The sequence below is a fragment of the Scardinius erythrophthalmus genome (assembly GCF_964197995.2).
Source record: "Scardinius erythrophthalmus genome assembly, chromosome: 18".
Classification (NCBI taxonomy): domain Eukaryota; kingdom Metazoa; phylum Chordata; class Actinopteri; order Cypriniformes; family Leuciscidae; genus Scardinius; species Scardinius erythrophthalmus.
In genome coordinates, this window is record NC_138238.1 from 11430694 (window position 1) to 11448608 (window position 17915).

At 36.1% G+C, this 17915-nt stretch overlaps 1 protein-coding gene across 1 annotated transcript in view; it reads left to right on the forward strand.

The window, feature by feature from the left end:
- LOC308706863 (uncharacterized protein) overlaps positions 1–17915 on the forward strand; it is a 22526-nt gene continuing 4611 nt past the window's right edge. The window contains exons 1-11 of the mRNA XM_081392729.1: positions 1–33; positions 145–245; positions 354–472; positions 548–700; positions 1039–1117; positions 1347–1520; positions 1601–1689; positions 1799–1855; positions 2318–2392; positions 2510–2608; positions 10194–10281. Of these exons, the coding sequence (XP_081248855.1) occupies positions 12–33; positions 145–245; positions 354–472; positions 548–700; positions 1039–1117; positions 1347–1520; positions 1601–1689; positions 1799–1855; positions 2318–2392; positions 2510–2608; positions 10194–10281 (1056 nt within the window). The 5' untranslated portion in view covers positions 1–11. The remainder of the gene's footprint in view (positions 34–144; positions 246–353; positions 473–547; positions 701–1038; positions 1118–1346; positions 1521–1600; positions 1690–1798; positions 1856–2317; positions 2393–2509; positions 2609–10193; positions 10282–17915) is intronic.

Consider the following 17915-nt stretch of genomic DNA (forward strand, 5'->3'; position numbering starts at 1 on the left):
AAAGCTACGACATGAACATGTTCAAAAATAAAAGTAAGTCTAAAACCTCTTGATAAATTTTATAATCAAGAAAGCCTACCACTCAATTTAATTTGTCATTATCTATGTGTTTAATGTTAATCGGTTTTATTCACGTTTCTGCAGCAGCAGCTGCAAAGTTTTACAAAGAAGCAACAAAGGTGGAGGAAGTGTACACCGGATACCTGCACAAGTCTCCTGGTCAACCGGCCTTATTAAAAACCTTCGTACGTCTCATATTGCATTTCAACTTGAAATTGAAATATCTGCAGTCTGTCAAAGACAGTTTCTCTGTTCATGAAACTTAACAGTTTTACCTGGTATATCTGCCACAGAAATCATGGAAGCGCCGTTTCTTTGTGCTCTCCAAGACGGGCGAAGACGCCTACCATCTGACATATTATACAAACAACGAAAAGAGAGACAAACCTCTGGGAAAGATAGACCTTTCCAAGTAAGGAAAATACTATCACACTCAAAAATAAACAGTATTTTCACACTATAATGAGAAATTCTTACTGTTTTAAAGGATCATCTTGATGTTTACTGGCCTAGAGACACATCAGATGCGGGACTGGATTCAGAAACACTTCAAGTGTCCTCCATCCACTGTGCTGTTCATGAGGGTGGAAGACAACACACACAAAAACAGCAGAGACTATTTTCTTATTGGCGAAAACAGGTTTGCAACCATCATTTTGACCATATCTCTCATTGCTGTCACACCATAGTTCCATGAAAGCCAGCATGATACAGACAAAAAAATAATAAAAGTTTCCATGAAGTGTGGCTTTTAGCCCATCTTTTGGTTTTGAAGATATACACATTTAAAAATTGAGTCTTAAAAAAAAAGAAATAAACAAAGAGACATGAAATTAAAAGAAAAAGACAGTAAGAATAAGAGTCTCTATAATTCTAGAAATTGCTTCGTTAAAACTTTTAATTTTCATTTTAAAAACAACTGATGACGTTTTTTCCAAAACAGTAGTGGTAGGCCTAAATGTTTTCCGGTGTTTTCAGTGATGATGTGGATGGTTGGAGCAAAGCCCTGAAGACCCAGACATCAGATAAACGGAGACATACATTTGACGCCCTTGAGGTAAACGTTAAAATATTTCTCTCTAATCTCTCTCTATCTATCTATCTTTACCACATGCATGTATATATAAACTACCAGTCAAAATTTTGGACACACTTACTGATTCTTTATTTTTACCGTACTTTGATGAGTGTTTTAACATCCTAAGAAACAAAAAATCTAAGTCAGTGTGTGAAAACTTTTGAGAGGTTGTGCATGCTCACATAGTTTTTTTTTTTTTCTTCCTCAGGACAACAGAAGTAGATCAACATCTGCGCCTGTGAACGGTTCAGAACAAAAAGTTGAAGATCAGTCTGATGAAAGATGGTCAGCACCTGAATTAATGTTATCTCCTCCACCAACCCCAGACCATTATGACTATCCTCGCAAGTTCAGCGAACCTCCAGTACCAGCAGAGCGCAAGGTTTTACACTTTTACAAATGCTTCTTTAACACAAACGCTTTTAAACTTCCATATGACAAAAACTCACTTCTATTTGACAGATTTCAGTTAACGAGGATAAAGATGAGAAGGATGGGAAACAGGATGAATCTCCAGAGGACAGCAATGAATACATGTTGATGGCATCAGTGTAGGTGTTTTCCCCTTAACTGGCCTAGTGAAATGTGAAATGTGCTCTGCTGATAAAATGCAATTTTCTGAGAGACATTTAATTATATTCTGTGGTTTTTCCTGATTAGGCAAAAGGCGCTGGAAGATGTCCAACAGGAGGCGGACACTGCATGCATACAGACAAAGTAATTTTGAAGTCTTTGATTCACCTCATGACATTACACTATTGTGTTAGTTGTGCAAGATACAGTAAATTGAGTGTGTGTTGCCGTCTGACACATACTGTAGTAATGTGCTCATGAAGTTCATTCCCCTGAACCTCAGATGTTACACATAGATGTAATTCTTCATTTATTTAAAGACTAGGCTACAAAACAACTCTTATCTTAGCGTTGCTGAACATTCTGTTTTGTTGTTTGGAAATGTCCAGTCTTGCTGAACAGGTCTGATCATGGATGAATGCTAAGTTTTAGTTTTATTATAGCATCTTGATACTTGAGAGAAGCAATAATCTCTGACTTTAATTAAGCAACCATCGTTCTGAGGCTGAGCCTTATTTAACACTAAAATTATCTAGATTCTTGACGCCCTTTTGTTTAAAATACATAAAGTTAAACTCATTTTTATTATTATTTTGTCTTTTTTAGCACTTCCATTAATGGCCACGAGTTCTCTGCGTGCAATGGTGCAGTAAACCAGGATACAGACGATGAAAATAAACGGTACAGTTTGATTCTAATGCAGTTTTACTGACATCATGGCAGCTTTGAACTGTGTTTTTCTGCTGAATACGTCTGAATGATGTCATTGTTGTTTCACTTTCTTACCTTTTTCCTTAGAATGAGTACAGTTGAGATACGTTCTCTGCCTTGTCTCTTCAACTTAAATGGGAACTGTAACAGCTCTACCAAGCTGAATGAGGCGCCTTTAAACAACAGGTGATTTTTATCATTTTAGTTCACCCTTCTCCCCTGTAAGGCCCGTGAAATTGGTCCAATGGAGGTTTTCCAATAACACAGGGAAGGTCTCACGTGCTCTGTCCTCACTCATGCGAAGTATTTGTTGGTTAAATTTGTAATATATTAATCATATATTTACTCGTTTATTTCATCTGACTCCATAAATGAAAAGGTTTTAATGATATCTGTGGATCATTAATCATGAGTGAATGTTTGACTATTCCGTTTAACTCTTCAATGGAAATAATATCAAAGTCAGTTATAATAATCAAATGTAACAATTTATTATGTCAGGTAAATGTATCATGCCAATTTCATAATCAATTCAAAGATAATCGATACAAAACATCAAATGCTCTGGAATAGAGAGAAGATGCAAACCCAACATTAAGAAATACGTGAGGCTGAGAGATCTATATCTCTCAGCCTCACGGACCGATCTGAAATACAGAAAAGGCCCCGATCTCCCTGCTGCACTTCCTTAAATAGACAAACCTTTTCACCTGGAACCATGTGCTAACAATAGAAATTTGCATTCAGAGGTACACTGTAGCACCTCTTGGGGGTGCGTGACCATTTGCTTGAGAGACCAACCCCTCCTTGTATGCTAGTTATCCATAAACCTTCAAAAACCTTATTACCTTGTGTTTTACTTATTCTGGAAATAGGACATTTGTACCAGTCGCACTGTGACATTTTAAATGATACCAAACATGAAAATACTCTGTGATAATCATTCACATTAAACTATACATTTTCTTGGGTGAAATCAGGTGATCGTCTGAGCATGAGAGAGGGGTGAGGGTAGAGGGAAAGAGATGTAGATTAGATGACTCGGAGGTGAGACTTTCGTCTCGATGGTGCACGAGGGCCAGTTCAAATGCTAATCTCCAGAGAGGTCCTTTTGTCCTCTCAGGGCCTGGTCACCCCCAAAACAGACTGTTTGGAATTTCCTAATTTATCAATTCTTACAGTTTTCCCTCCTTGACTCCGTGGGTCAAATTCAAATGAGCTCCTATGGAGTCACTGATAAACGTCTGTTGTCATTCTTGAGATGTCACCCAAAAATTGTCTTTTCAATGTTAGCATCTGTAGAAGCTTGCAAAGGACTGTGTTCACCTGCAGAACACCTGGTCTCACCAGGTGTATGTTGCTTGAGTCCAGCAGGTGGATGAATGCATTCAGGTTCTCTTCCTGTGATGCGAGCAAAATTCGTAGAGTCAATCTGGACCTTTGTAACTTGTTCAGTTGATGTGTCATTCCTCCATGGAGAAACTTCTGCTTCTCTGGCACCCTCTCCACGATGATGATCTGACCCTTCTTGACCAATCCTGTCACCTCCAGCGGTGCGGTTGTCTGGGCAGACCTCAGTGGATGAAGGGGTTCTCCTTAGTTCACACTGCTTTGTGTGAAAAGCTTGAGACACCTGAAAAGCATCTTAAATGTCCACTTCACGATTGAGCACTTATGAACTTGAAGTCGTATGGAAATGCATGGGAACACATAATGCAACAAAACAAAATCATGTCATGCCTTATATAAAATATCATGTTCATGTCAGCAAGTGCGAATGGTACATCTGGTCTCAAATGTTTCTCAGGGTCATGTAGGATGGTCTCATTTTTAAATATCCAATTCTTCACTACCACTGTGATGTTAAATGGTAGTGGAATTTAATTATTCTTGATCTGAATTATTCAAAGGAAATGCAGCAAGAGGTCGGTGTAACCTAAATAAATAACAGCAATAATAATATTCAATATAATAATCACTTTGTTCATGAATCCTCCAATGCAAGCCACCTATGCAGATCTAAGAAGTGACTTGGAACATGTTTAAGCATATAGGAATGGAGATTGTTCATTCATTGAATTAGTCAATGGAAATGCAGAAATCAAAATAAGTTTCAGAAATGTTTTTCTGAACTACTCAAAGGAAATCAAAATAAGTTTCAGAAATTAAAATAAACATAAGTTTCAGAAATTAAAATCAAAATAAGTTTCAGAAATGTTTTTCTGAATTACTCAAAGAAAAAAAATGCAGAAATCAAAATAGGTTTCAGAAATGCAGAAAGAGGTTGGTGTAAACCAATCAATGGTTTTGTGTGTTTGTGTGAAAGTATTTTTTAGAATGTCAGAGTGTGTTTTTGTCTGTGTGTGTGTGTCTGTGACAAAGAGTGTGTTTGAGAGTGTGTGTTGATCTGGCTAAGTCACAGTCGATGAGTTGAATTGTGAATTTTGTAATGATCCATTTTAATTATGTTTCTGTTATTAGTAGGTATGTTGAGAAATCAGGGGCCCTCTGATTTTCCAACTCCCACCAACAATCATAGAGTTTGAAATTTAATGGCAGGTCTGCCTTAAAATTTGTCTTGATTTGTGACTGTCGCCATTCAGTTGTCCATGTGTTGCATTAGTTGGCAGTTTGTTGTGAATAGCGTATGCTATTCTCTGTGTCTCTGTTAGACCATGATCATGGGATCAGCTTTACCATCCTCTGTGTGTGAAGCTATCTGGATCTATTAGTGTGAAGATGGACAATAGATTTTTAGTGAAGTGACACTTTTGGACTCTATGTCATCTTTATCTTCTTATGATGTGTAATGTGGGAGGTGTGTGTTCAGTGTTCATGTCTAGGAGATGGGTGGAAAATAATCTATAACAATTGTGTTGCAAATTTAGTTCCAGTTCTAAACTGGGAGGCCATATTTACGTAGTGTTGTACTATTGTGAGTGTGAATGGCCTCTTGAAGTGTCTTTTCACCATCTCCTGAGGTTATGTTCTAACAATTCCGCTGTCCTGGCCTTGATCCAGGTGGGGTCCGGCCCATCCTGGCTAACGTCCTTCGGGGAATTTGCAGAAGTAAACCTGAGACATAAAACAGAGGCGAGCGAACCACAGACAGATAATTCCAATATTTCAAAAGCATTAAATTCAGACGTGTGGAATTCTTTTACTTGTTCCATTATCATGTCAATTGCAATTTTAATTCCAGATGTCACATGAAACCGAGTTTCGTTGACCACGTCTGAATTGTTGCTGTTGTCTCAGTGTGTTGTGACACCTGAAGCTGCTTTTCCAGTTCAGCCTTCAGTCTGCTGCATGTGCAATGCTCATTGCTTTCTCTCATTACAGCCAGATCTCTGGGTTGTCTGGTTAGCATTTTCCTGTTTATGGTGTCGTTCACACATTTTAGTTAGTGCAGATATTTTTTGACCTGCAAAAAACTGTGGTACTTCTGTCTGCTGTTTAGCATTTCACACCCTCCTTGTAAATTTAGTTCTCTGATTAGATTACATTTTAGTTGTTGCACAATTTGGTTTGCTATTACCTGTGCCACAATTCTTGCCGTGTTTTCTAACGGTGAAAAATAAAGGCATACCCCTCCGCTTTTTTGGCACTGGGTAGCACACAAATAAAATTCTGTTTCAGAAATTCAATTTTAATGACGAAAGTCACACTTCTCCAATTATTATTATGCTCTGCGAGTGTAATATAATGTTTATTATAATTCAAGTTATAATATGATTATATTCTTTAACAATACAAGTCAAATTATATTGTTTTCGGTCTCTGAAGAGTCTCTCGAACAACAACGCATGGTCAAATCTCAGCTTGTTCTCATGTCAATACATTTGAATATAAAAAAGGCTTTTTTTGGCTCTGGGCTGATAAGATGTACATTCGCTATTTCTCTTTTTTCTTTGCTAGGTTTCAAATACCTTTTCTTCTAATTTAGTCTTTTTCAATGGCCATTATAATGTTTTATTCTTCTATTTACTCTTACTTTAGATTTTTCCGTTTATAGATAAGGAAACTATATCGCTTTGCAGTCCTTCTCCTAAGGATGCACGACACAATCTCGCCAGTCTGACTTACCAAAACAGAGGTAATTGGCTAAATATCTGGAATCTGCCGTATTCACACGTACAAAATAACAGACACTTAAATAGCCCCCTTGAATGCCACCTCAGGAACTTAATTCAATCGTTTCAATTAGTAGAGGTCAAGACCACCATTAAAAGACGTTAGCCGATCAACTTACTTTTCTTAAAATGGCTTTGGTTTAGTCAAGCCCGTGGGATATCCACGTACACTTATCTAAAAGAACATTAAATTAGAACAGAGGTTATGGAACGCACCCGAATCCAGGTCGATCAAACAGCATTAGCTGATTCTGGACGGAAATTAACTCGTCCCCCTCATTCAAGTACACTTGAATCTGATATTCAGTATTAGTCGTCACTAATGTCTGGCGCAAACTTGTGGAAATATACGAATCCGGTAATCTATTTGGGAAAAATAATTGCAGAGCAATCCAGAATGAGTTCAAACGTGACAATATTTAGTTCTCTGAAGCCTTAAATCTGAAAAGGTTTTTGTTTCAGGATTAATGAGATGCGTTCACTGTTTCTGATTTTCAGATTTGTTTGTCTTATGATTTACATCGTAGCCACCAAATTTAGCATAGACACACGTGTTTAATTCAGTTTTACACAGGACACACGGCCTAGAATACAACATCTACAACCCTTTTACCTAAGTGTTCCAAATACACTCACAGCAAAGCAATAGAATACAACATCTATATCACCTTTGCCTAAGTATTTCAAATACACTTACAGTAAAGCAATCCTGTGTTAAAGAATAAACTTTAAATTAGCCTATGTGCATCTAGCACAAACAACTATAAAGTGTGTTCTAGCACAACGTGTTAAGCACGACTACAAATTTGAAAATCCAAACAGAATATGCATTGCTCAGAGTAGTATTCTCAAATATTTGAACAGCTTGACATCAAAATCAGGATGCGCGCGATCATAGCTAGTTATAACGGCGCCTTTTTATACTTGTATTATCCCAGCGTGTTACAATGTTTTAGAGTTTATTCTGCCATCGTTTTTACAGACTCGCCACATTTAACAGCTCCTGTCAGTTGTGTTGGATATATTTTAGAGATTACTCTGCCATCGTTTTTACAGTCTTGCCATATCCCCAACCACCTAACAGTGATAACCAAGCAAAATTTTCTAATTTTCTTGAATTTTTGACTAGATAGCATATCAAATACTTTAGAGGTTTACTTTTCAGAGGAACTGAAATAAGCCAAATTAAATTGAATATCTTAATTTAATTCCATCAATGTTAAAGTTTTAGCATTTAGCATTAGCCTTGAATGCAGCATGGACAATAGCATTTAGCATTAGCCTTGAGCGCAGCATGGCTTTAGCATTTAGCGTAGCCTTGAGCGTTTTGAAAGCAAGATGGACAATAGCATTTAGCATTATCCTTGATATTTGAGTTTTAGCCTGTACATCATATCATCCTGGTTTCCCAAAATTTTCTTTTCATAAACAATGTATTGATCTGCCTTTTTATTTATAAAATCATGTGTTTTCCGATTGTTTACAAACATAGATTTTTCTTTCTCTGTTTCTCGCTAGCTTGCTCATTCTCTTCACGTGTTGCTGGTTTGTTTAACAAGCCCAGATACAACAATGGCCGGAAAACATGCGGCTGATTTTAAAACTTTTTAGGCTTTACTTTTTTCAACTCTTCATCGAGTTATTAATTATTTGGAAGATGTTATTCTTATTTTAGGTTTTGCTTCCTGTTGCTTAGGCAAAACAAGGAGATCTTTAAAATCTAATCAATCTACATCTGGCTGCCGCATCAAACATTCCTTCAACACTTCTAAAAATGCAAAGAAAATTGACTTACCACAACCACGGAAGAAAGAGAAGATGTTAAAACCTCTTGTTGATTCTAAACTCCCAATACTTGCTGGAAAGGACGTTTCTCGTGAAACTGTTTTGATCTGTTTTGAGATCAAGTCCGAGGTCACCATTTTGTAAGGCCCGTGAAATTGGTCCAATGGAGGTTTTCCAATAACACAGGGAAGGTCTCACGTGCTCTGTCCTCACTCATGCGAAGTATTTGTTGGTTAAATTTGTAATATATTAATCATATATTTACTCGTTTATTTCATCTGACTCCATAAATGAAAAGGTTTTAATGATATCTGTGGATCATTAATCATGAGTGAATGTTTGACTATTCCGTTTAACTCTTCAATGGAAATAATATCAAAGTCAGTTATAATAATCAAATGTAACAATTTATTATGTCAGGTAAATGTATCATGCCAATTTCATAATCAATTCAAAAATAATCGATACAAAACATCAAATGCTCTGGAATAGAGAGAAGATGCAAACCCAACATTAAGAAATACGTGAGGCTGAGAGATCTATATCTCTCAGCCTCACGGACCGATCTGAAATACAGAAAAGGCCCCGATCTCCCTGCTGCACTTCCTTAAATAGACAAACCTTTTCACCTGGAACCATGTGCTAACAATAGAAATTTGCATTCAGAGGTACACTGTAGCACCTCTTGGGGGTGCGTGACCATTTGCTTGAGAGACCAACCCCTCCTTGTATGCTAGTTATCCATAAACCTTCAAAAACCTTATTACCTTGTGTTTTACTTATTCTGGAAATAGGACATTTGTACCAGTCGCACTGTGACATTTTAAATGATACCAAACATGAAAATACTCTGTGATAATCATTCACATTAAACTATACATTTTCTTGGGTGAAATCAGGTGATCGTCTGAGCATGAGAGAGGGGTGAGGGTAGAGGGAAAGAGATGTAGATTAGATGACTCGGAGGTGAGACTTTCGTCTCGATGGTGCACGAGGGCCAGTTCAAATGCTAATCTCCAGAGAGGTCCTTTTGTCCTCTCAGGGCCTGGTCACCCCCAAAACAGACTGTTTGGAATTTCCTAATTTATCAATTCTTACACCCCCATTAGTCCATTAGTTCAACACTAGAAATACAATTGGAGTATAATGCATAAAAGGAAACCCACTTTATATTAGGTGTCTTTAAAAAAATATTAAATGTTACTGTAGGTAGAGTGTACTTATTATATTCATGCTGTATTCCAAAATACTTTTTCTGCTACTGAGGTGGGATACGGGTAAGGTCAGGGACAGGTTTGGTGATATGAATAGGCTTAAGGGTGGTTTAAGGTGTAAGAGAAGGGTAAACAGTGTAATTAAAATGTAATTACATAAATTAATTAAAGTTGTAATTACATGGAGGTTTTTTTTTCCAATGTAAAACATGTACTTACACAAGAAGTGCATTGTTTCAAATGATTTGTTTAAATGTTAGTACAGTATACCATAGTTAAAGACACTTAATATAAAGTGGGACCAAGGAAATAATTTCTTAATTTCATTTGCCATTTGATTTTCAGCTATATTCAGCACTAAGGTTATGAAAAATGTGGCATCTGTTTGAATATCATCAATGCATATTTCTATTCTGTAGTGAAATGCGAACACACATGGCGGGAAGAAGATCTGCATTAGTCAAAACAGTCTGATCTTGACAGGGGAAAAAGGCAAACTATGGTACCACTCTCATTTATACATAATTAGTTATTACAGTTGTATCCTAATAGAGAAAACATGAACATGAGTACAAAAGAACAACTTACATTGTATTATGTTTCTCATTGTTCTTTGTCTCTCATCCTTTTCCTCTCCAGTGTGTCTGAGTGTCGGCAGATTCAGGACTCACGTCTGTTCCACAAGGGGGATCAAATCCTGGCCTTCAATGACCTGCTAATAGACACAGTAGAAGAGATACAGACATACATACATAAGACTAAGCAAGTCACTAAATTCAGAGATCTATAAATAATGTAAGTGAAGTTATCTGCAGGTAAAATTCACTATTTGGGCTTTCCAGGATCCCAGCCTCTGCACATCACACTGAGGACATGAAACAAAATCTCATGTGAATTATCTTATCACCACTGGGTTATCAGAAATGATGAACACGTCTAGTTTAAGGTCTGTTGAACATTAAAGCTCATTCATTTTAGTCTAATTATACAGGTGGAAACCAGGGTGTTAATAAGAAAAAGACAAAGTACCTTGTCTTCTTTTGCTTGTGCATAAACCATTTAAAACAATGCGAATGAATTATGTTAGATTCACTGACATCAAAATGCCATTGAGTGAAAGAAATGAGTAACATTTAGACTGTATGTACATAAAACTGTATAAGTTTGTAGTGGGTATATATTTGTCCATGTTTGTTTATGTGAAGAACAAGAGTCAAGTATTACTTTATAACAAGTATGAACTGAAGGTTAATTCGTGGTAAAGAAAAAAAATCCACAGTTCTAAACTGTTCATGTATTTTAACCTCTTTAAAGTTGCACTTTTTTCCCCTTAATGGGACATGGGGTGGAAAAAATATGAGATAGGAGGAAAAGTAAGTCAATGCTTTTGCATTCCCTCACAAAAACTTTTGGTTCCCCCGAAACCTTCGCGTTCCCTCACAAAAACGTTTGTGCTTCCCCCTCAAACACTTTAGTGTTCCCTGGAGAAACTTTGCATTTGCTAACAAATCTTCTGTGTTCTTTGTGAGTAAACGCAAAATTTCTCAGGGGAACACAAAACATTTTCGCAAAAGCATTGACAATAATATTTCCTCCCATCTCAACATGCCCCTTTAGGGGCTCCGTACTTTTTATAATTCTAACAGTATGAGATACTTTATATACTGTGTATATACAACTTTACTGTCATAGTGTTATTTCATTTTGAAAAGCATGTAATCAATGATGTATTGCTCCAAATCATTATACATTGATTTAAATGTTTAGATGGATTACTGAAAATGTAGCTTACTTAATATATAGCTGTACAAAAACATGCATTTGCACATTCTTACACTGTGAAATGTTATTAAACTATCATAATTCTTAACACATAACTCTTAACATTGTTTTTTTTCACTAAAAACCATTGATTTAATGAATAGAGCTCAGGGGGTTACAATTGGTATAATCAATGGATTTTTATGATTAGTTGGATATTATACAAGAGAGTTTATTGTGCATTTCAAAGTAAAAGTAATAAAGATTGTTGTATTTTTTAAGAAATTTACAACTGAATTAAATTTTATGCACGAATGCACACAGCAACTGGCATCTGAAGCTTTCATATATGGAAAGTGCTCTTCACAAGAATCTATTTACATTAATGCTATATGATATAAATCTAAAAGGCAGAAATAATTAGGGCCCTATCATACACCCGGCGCAATGCAGCGCCAAGTGTGACGCAAGTGTTTTTTGCTAGTTTCAGCCTGACGCAGTTATCATTTTCACGTCCTGCGTCCTGTGTTGTTTACACAACAAATGCATTTGCGCCTATGTGCGCTCATGGGTTGCTGGTCTGAAAACGAGGTGTGTTCAGGCACATTGCTATGTTGAGGCAACTGAAATAGACTGCGCCATTGTTCCAAAAGTCGATGGCATGGTTTTTTTTTTTTTTGTAATGTGCGCCTATAGGCGGGTCCACAACGCATGTTACACTTATTGCACACAGGGACATGCAGCAGCACACAAACATACGAAATATAAAAAAATAAAAGGATTGCAATGTAAAAGATTAATATTGTGTACATAAAGATATAGAGGATTCCGGCTTGTCACATAGATGATCTGCTTAAAGGGATACTACACTTTAAAAATGAAAATTCTGTCATCATATACTCACCCTCATGTTGTTTCAAACCTGTATGAGTTTCTTTCTTCTGGTGAACAGAAAGGAAGATATTTAGAAGAATGTCAGTAACCAGACAGTTTCTGGTACCATAGTAGGAAAAAAATTATACAGGTTTTCATTTCAGGTGAAGAAATTCATACAGCTTTGAAACAACATGACATGAGGGTGAGTATATGATGACAGAATTTTCATTTTAAAGTGGAGTATCCCTTTAAGTGCTTTAACCTTGCAGATCTTCAAGCAGATTTTCAAGCAGATCCGTTGCCTCTCTGGAGAAGCGTTTAGTCTTTCCGCTTGCAAATTCCATCATGTAAATGATTTTAAAAGGGATTTCACGTTACGCCCAAAACACACCCATTACTCATTAAGAGAATAGAGACAACCCTTTTAGACCATGCGCCTATCGCGCCAACCATTTTTCCCGTCGTTAAACTAGCAAAAGTGGATTCGGACACGCCCTAAGTGCACTTGCGTCCTGCGCTTTAGACCATGTGCTTAGATTGTTAAAATAGTCCCCTTGTAGTCAATCATTTTATTCCTTAAAACTCATCTTTGATCGCCAAAGAGACATATTTAAATGTTTTTTCCTTGAAAAAATTATTCATGCCTTAAAATAGCCTGAATGTAACTTTACATTCTTGCCTCATTTAGTATACGCGGTTCTATGAATATGCAAATTAGCCACGCCTCCACTCACACCAGCTCAGAGATCCACACATTGACGTGATTGGTTACAAGGTAGGCTAGTTTGTCACGTCAGAAACACCAGCGATTTTAAACCGCATCTTTGGTTCGCTGCAGTTTAAAGAAGAAAATACTCAGCAATGGTGCAGACTTATGAATTTGCACATGGTTTGTCTTAAAGCATATTAAAAACACCATATAGACATATAAACAACATTATTTTCACCACAGGGGGACTTTAAATATACAAGATTGGCCTGTACAACAACCAATATGGGGTCAAAATATTGTTTGTTTCTATTAAAAATCACACATGGCTCATGGGTAAATCTGATATTATAAAATAATGTAACGTGAATCCTGTTGAATATGGAAATATTTTATTTATATTAGCACTTCTAATGATATGTTAGTACTTATTAGATATAGTACTTATAACGTAACACATTATAAGTACTAAATATATAACTATAACTATGAGTTTATTCATGTCTGATAGTTTCCACAACCAAATTCTTATTACAAACTCATGATGAACAGAACTCAGATGTTGTTGTTTGATACTCTGAGAGGGACTTTTTTTAAAAAAACAAAGCGTCTATCCAGAAACTCCACCTACTCTTCCCATCACAGCCAAGAACAACGATCTGTAGCTCCACTGTAAACATTCATCATGCATTTTTACTGTCTCTGAGTAAAACCAGTTTTTCCACATTCTGTAAAAAGCACACCTGCATTTTGAAGTGCTGAAGGTGACATAACACATTTTTATCTACATAATCATATTTTGTCTCACGATTAGCATTGTGTAGATCATACTGTAGTGTTTTTGATTTCTGTAGCAATTTAATGCTTTTTTAATTGTATAGTATCTATAAAGATAAGACTAAAGCAATAATAGATTTATCATTATTCGAATATATCCCAACTAGCTTATTCATGTATTATCTGGTGGTTTTGACAACCAAATACAAACTCATAATAAGATGTTGTTGCTTGTGACTGGCAGATGGACATTTTACCTGAGTGAATAACCAGAAATTCCATCTTCTCTTCCCATCAGGGCCAAGGACAAAAGACATCCAGATCTGCACTACTGTCATAAAATGGTCACGCATCAGAGGACACCTACAAAAGGTGAATGGCATGTAGGCGGTAAACGACAATGGTGTCATTGTAGAGAAAGACAACAAGACTGAAATTGTAGAAACACCAATTGTAACTGTACGTATAGTTGTGTATGCATAACACACACACAGCCACATATAACATCCTGGATGAGCAAAGGTAAACAATATAGGAGAGTGTTGTTAGAAACAAATTAATAATGGGTTCGATACTGAAAATTCACTGAACAGGAGACACTATTTCTGTGTAAGAACACAATACCCAGAGAAACAGGCACAGGATCTATGAAATGTTTCATAATGTATGATGGACCCAAATGACACCCATGCAGAGAAATGAACAAATGAAACAGTTATTTTCATGAACTGTAAACAATTGTGATTGTGTTTTTCCATTAAGGATACGTCACTTAGTAAGATGACACTGACAATGTCTGGAATCCAATGAGATAAACTGCAAACAGAATACAGAATATCACATTAAAGGACATTATTTACATGTTGCATGCATATAAATGTAGAATTTAGAGAACCAGCAACCAGATTTGCACCATTTATTCATCAATGGGGTTTCTTAGAACATGACTTGATCTGTATCTGACATAGTAATGGGTCTGCAGAAACCTTATCCATCGCAGAAAATTACAGGTTGTTTCCTCATTGAAGAAAGCAGGTTTGTCAGAGAATCTATGGCTCACATCCAAGAAACTTTACTGGAAGGCAAAATATACAAAAAATATATTATGCAAATTTTACACAAAGTTAAATAATCAAAATGTATGTAAGTTGCACAGTTTTGCAATGTGATTAGATTTATGTTGCTGCTGATGCATTTAGAGGAATCAAGAACTATGATACATTCTATCTATTTCATGTTAAAACTACCCCTCTTCAAGATGCTTTTCTAGCAAAGCAGTTACATTACAAATAACTATAGACCAGTACATTTCTGTGTTTTCTGTGATAAGGTGGATAGTTCAACACCTTTCTCAAAGCTCAAATCAAAGGGCTGAAAAATGCTTCTAATAGCATCACCTATTTCCTTTCGGCTTAGAGAACCCATTGTTTATCCAAAGGAATAAACTGTGGTTAGCAAAATACACAAGTCTTGAAGAATATACAGTATGGATATTGCTAATGGTCATTTATTTTCAACATTCATTTTACATTTAGTTTAGTCACATTAGGATTCCTCTAAAACAGAGTTTACTTCTAGAGGAAACTATTTTGGCCAATGGCTTTACTAATAAACATTAATTATAATGATCAACTGAACATTAGACACTGACTACTGGAAATCATGTAAATCATACTACACAAAAGTTTGAGGTTAGTTAGATTTTTTTACATAAATAATATAAATAATATTTTTATTAAGCAAGGATGTATTAATCAAAAGTGACAATGTAGAAGTTTGCTACAAAAAAAGTTCTATTAAGTTTCCACAAAAATATTAAGCAGCAAATCAGCTATTAGAATTATTTATGAAAGATCATGAAACACTGAAAACTGGAGTAATGGCTACTGAAAGTTCAGCTTTGCAATCACAGGAATAATATTCAAATAGAGTAGAGTTATTTTAAATTGTAATAATATTTCACAATATTACTGTTTTTACTTCTTTCCAAATAAATGTAGCCTTGGTAAGCATAAAAGACTTTCAAAAACATTAGAAATCCTTTTTTACTTTTGGTAGTGTGTATTTCTGGAGCCAAGATTTATTTGCATGTATAGTTTAAGATGATTCATAATGCAAAAAGGTGTTTCCTTATTCGCACATATTGTTCCCATCAGTGATGTCAGAATGTTTTTGTATATCACACCATGCCCCAGATACAACTGATTACCAGTCACCACACACAAACAAAACATTTTTCAACCTTTTTTGTGTGTGTGTGTGTGTGTGCATATTTGCAATTTTCTTTTCATTTTTATATACTTTTTCATTATTTTTAAATAATGTTTTAGTCTAATAATGTATTGTAACCATAATTAGACTATCACCCATCAAAACAGTGTCATTATTTCAGTCTTTCTTCTTAACTGATTGCCATGATTACCCTTTCCTACAGTATAATGACTTGGCATGCTTTTTAGCATACCAGAGGAGTGCTGTCATCTTTTTCCTGATGACTGATATCTATGATGCACACACCCAATATGCTTCATTGAGTTAGAAAGGACACGATGCTTCCATGTCTACAAAGGACACGAGCGGCGTGATGCGACACAACAATAGAACCCATTATAATTAGTGATGCGGTCTACACTGTAAGTATCGCGAGTATCATGACAAATTCCCATCAGTAAACTGATGCCTCGTTCTATTTATGACGTATACTCCAAGCACTCGCGATACTTCTCATAGGAACGTTTGCTTTGTCGCGTCCAGTGTAGACAGCTTCTAGCTGTTGCAACGCAGCATGTCTGTCACCTCCAGTGTAGTAGAGACGGTGTTGGTTAGATTTCTAAACAAATGATCACTAAGGGTTTTCTTAATACAAGGTGTTTGATGCAACTGGCTGCAATTGACTGTTGGCTCAAAACTGTGGTCACAAGAACTAAGATGGCAGATCTCAGATTGCAGATTTTTGGGATCCTGCATATGTCACTGAGATAAATGAGAATGCCAACGGATAGCTCAAATCAGGTGTTATTATGTCTCCAGGGTGTCTACAGCGAATAGGTCTCTCTAGTGGTGACTTCTGAAGCTGCACTGATTCAGTTCAAAAACTGTGAAAAGTTCAGTGATTATGGAGTTCAATTCACCTATAAAGCAGCTCTGCAGAAAACAGTGATGTTATCACCCAGCTCAGTTATCATACAGTAGTGCCAGAGCAGTCAAATCAATAACATTGCTGAATATTAAGTGTCCCCCAACTAAGCAAGCCAAAAACAGGGGATTGGAACACCAACTCTATCATGTGACAGAAATGGAGAAAAAAACCTCGGGAGTAACCAGGCTCAGTTGGTGGGTCAGTTATCCTCTGGCAAAATGAAGTAACTTTGTGTGATCAGGTGTTATGGGAATTGTTCCCTGTTCCGGTTGAAATGCATAGTAGGAATGTTTTGAAATTTTAAGACATCTTAGTTCCTTGTGTTAATCATGTTCCCAGAAGGCCAAACACACACACACACAAAAAAAGAAAAAAAACCCACTTTATTTTTATGGTCCCTTTTGAACATTCTGTAGACAGAGTATAGACTTTCTGCTTAATATCCGCTAACTCTTTATTGTGATGGTCCCCCAACAGACATTCTACTAACTATAAGTAACTTTGCAAGAACACGTCCACTTATTCTAACCCCAACCCTACCAGTCTACTAATGCTCTACTAACATTCTAATGAGAGTTAGTAGACATGTAGGTGCAACGTTACTTATAGTCAACAGAATGTGTTAAAGGGACCATCAAAATGAAGTAAAACCAAAAACCGCATACAGACATAATCTGATTCTAACTGAGAGTGATCAATTAATCATTAATTTATTGTCCATGTGCAAGTAGTTTCTTATTGTTTACTTATAAGATGTAAAATCAAGGCACTCATCTTAGTCATCTAGGACCCTGGATGAGTCTCAATAATTTATCTGATCTTATGGCTATGAGGATAGTATCATTGACTATTATTAAACAGTAGTGACTTTTAGATGATTATTAGTGACCATTATTACAAGTATATTAAATATAGTCATATGTAAATATTGTAAATATGCCTCAATGTACTAAGTACAAATGTATTACACGTATTACATATACAGTATGTATTATCTACATATATGACATCTTCTAATTCTATCATAAATGACCAAAAACAAGGTAATGCGGGCACCTTTATCAAGGAATGTGGTCTAGAAGTTTGGAATTGGAAAAAA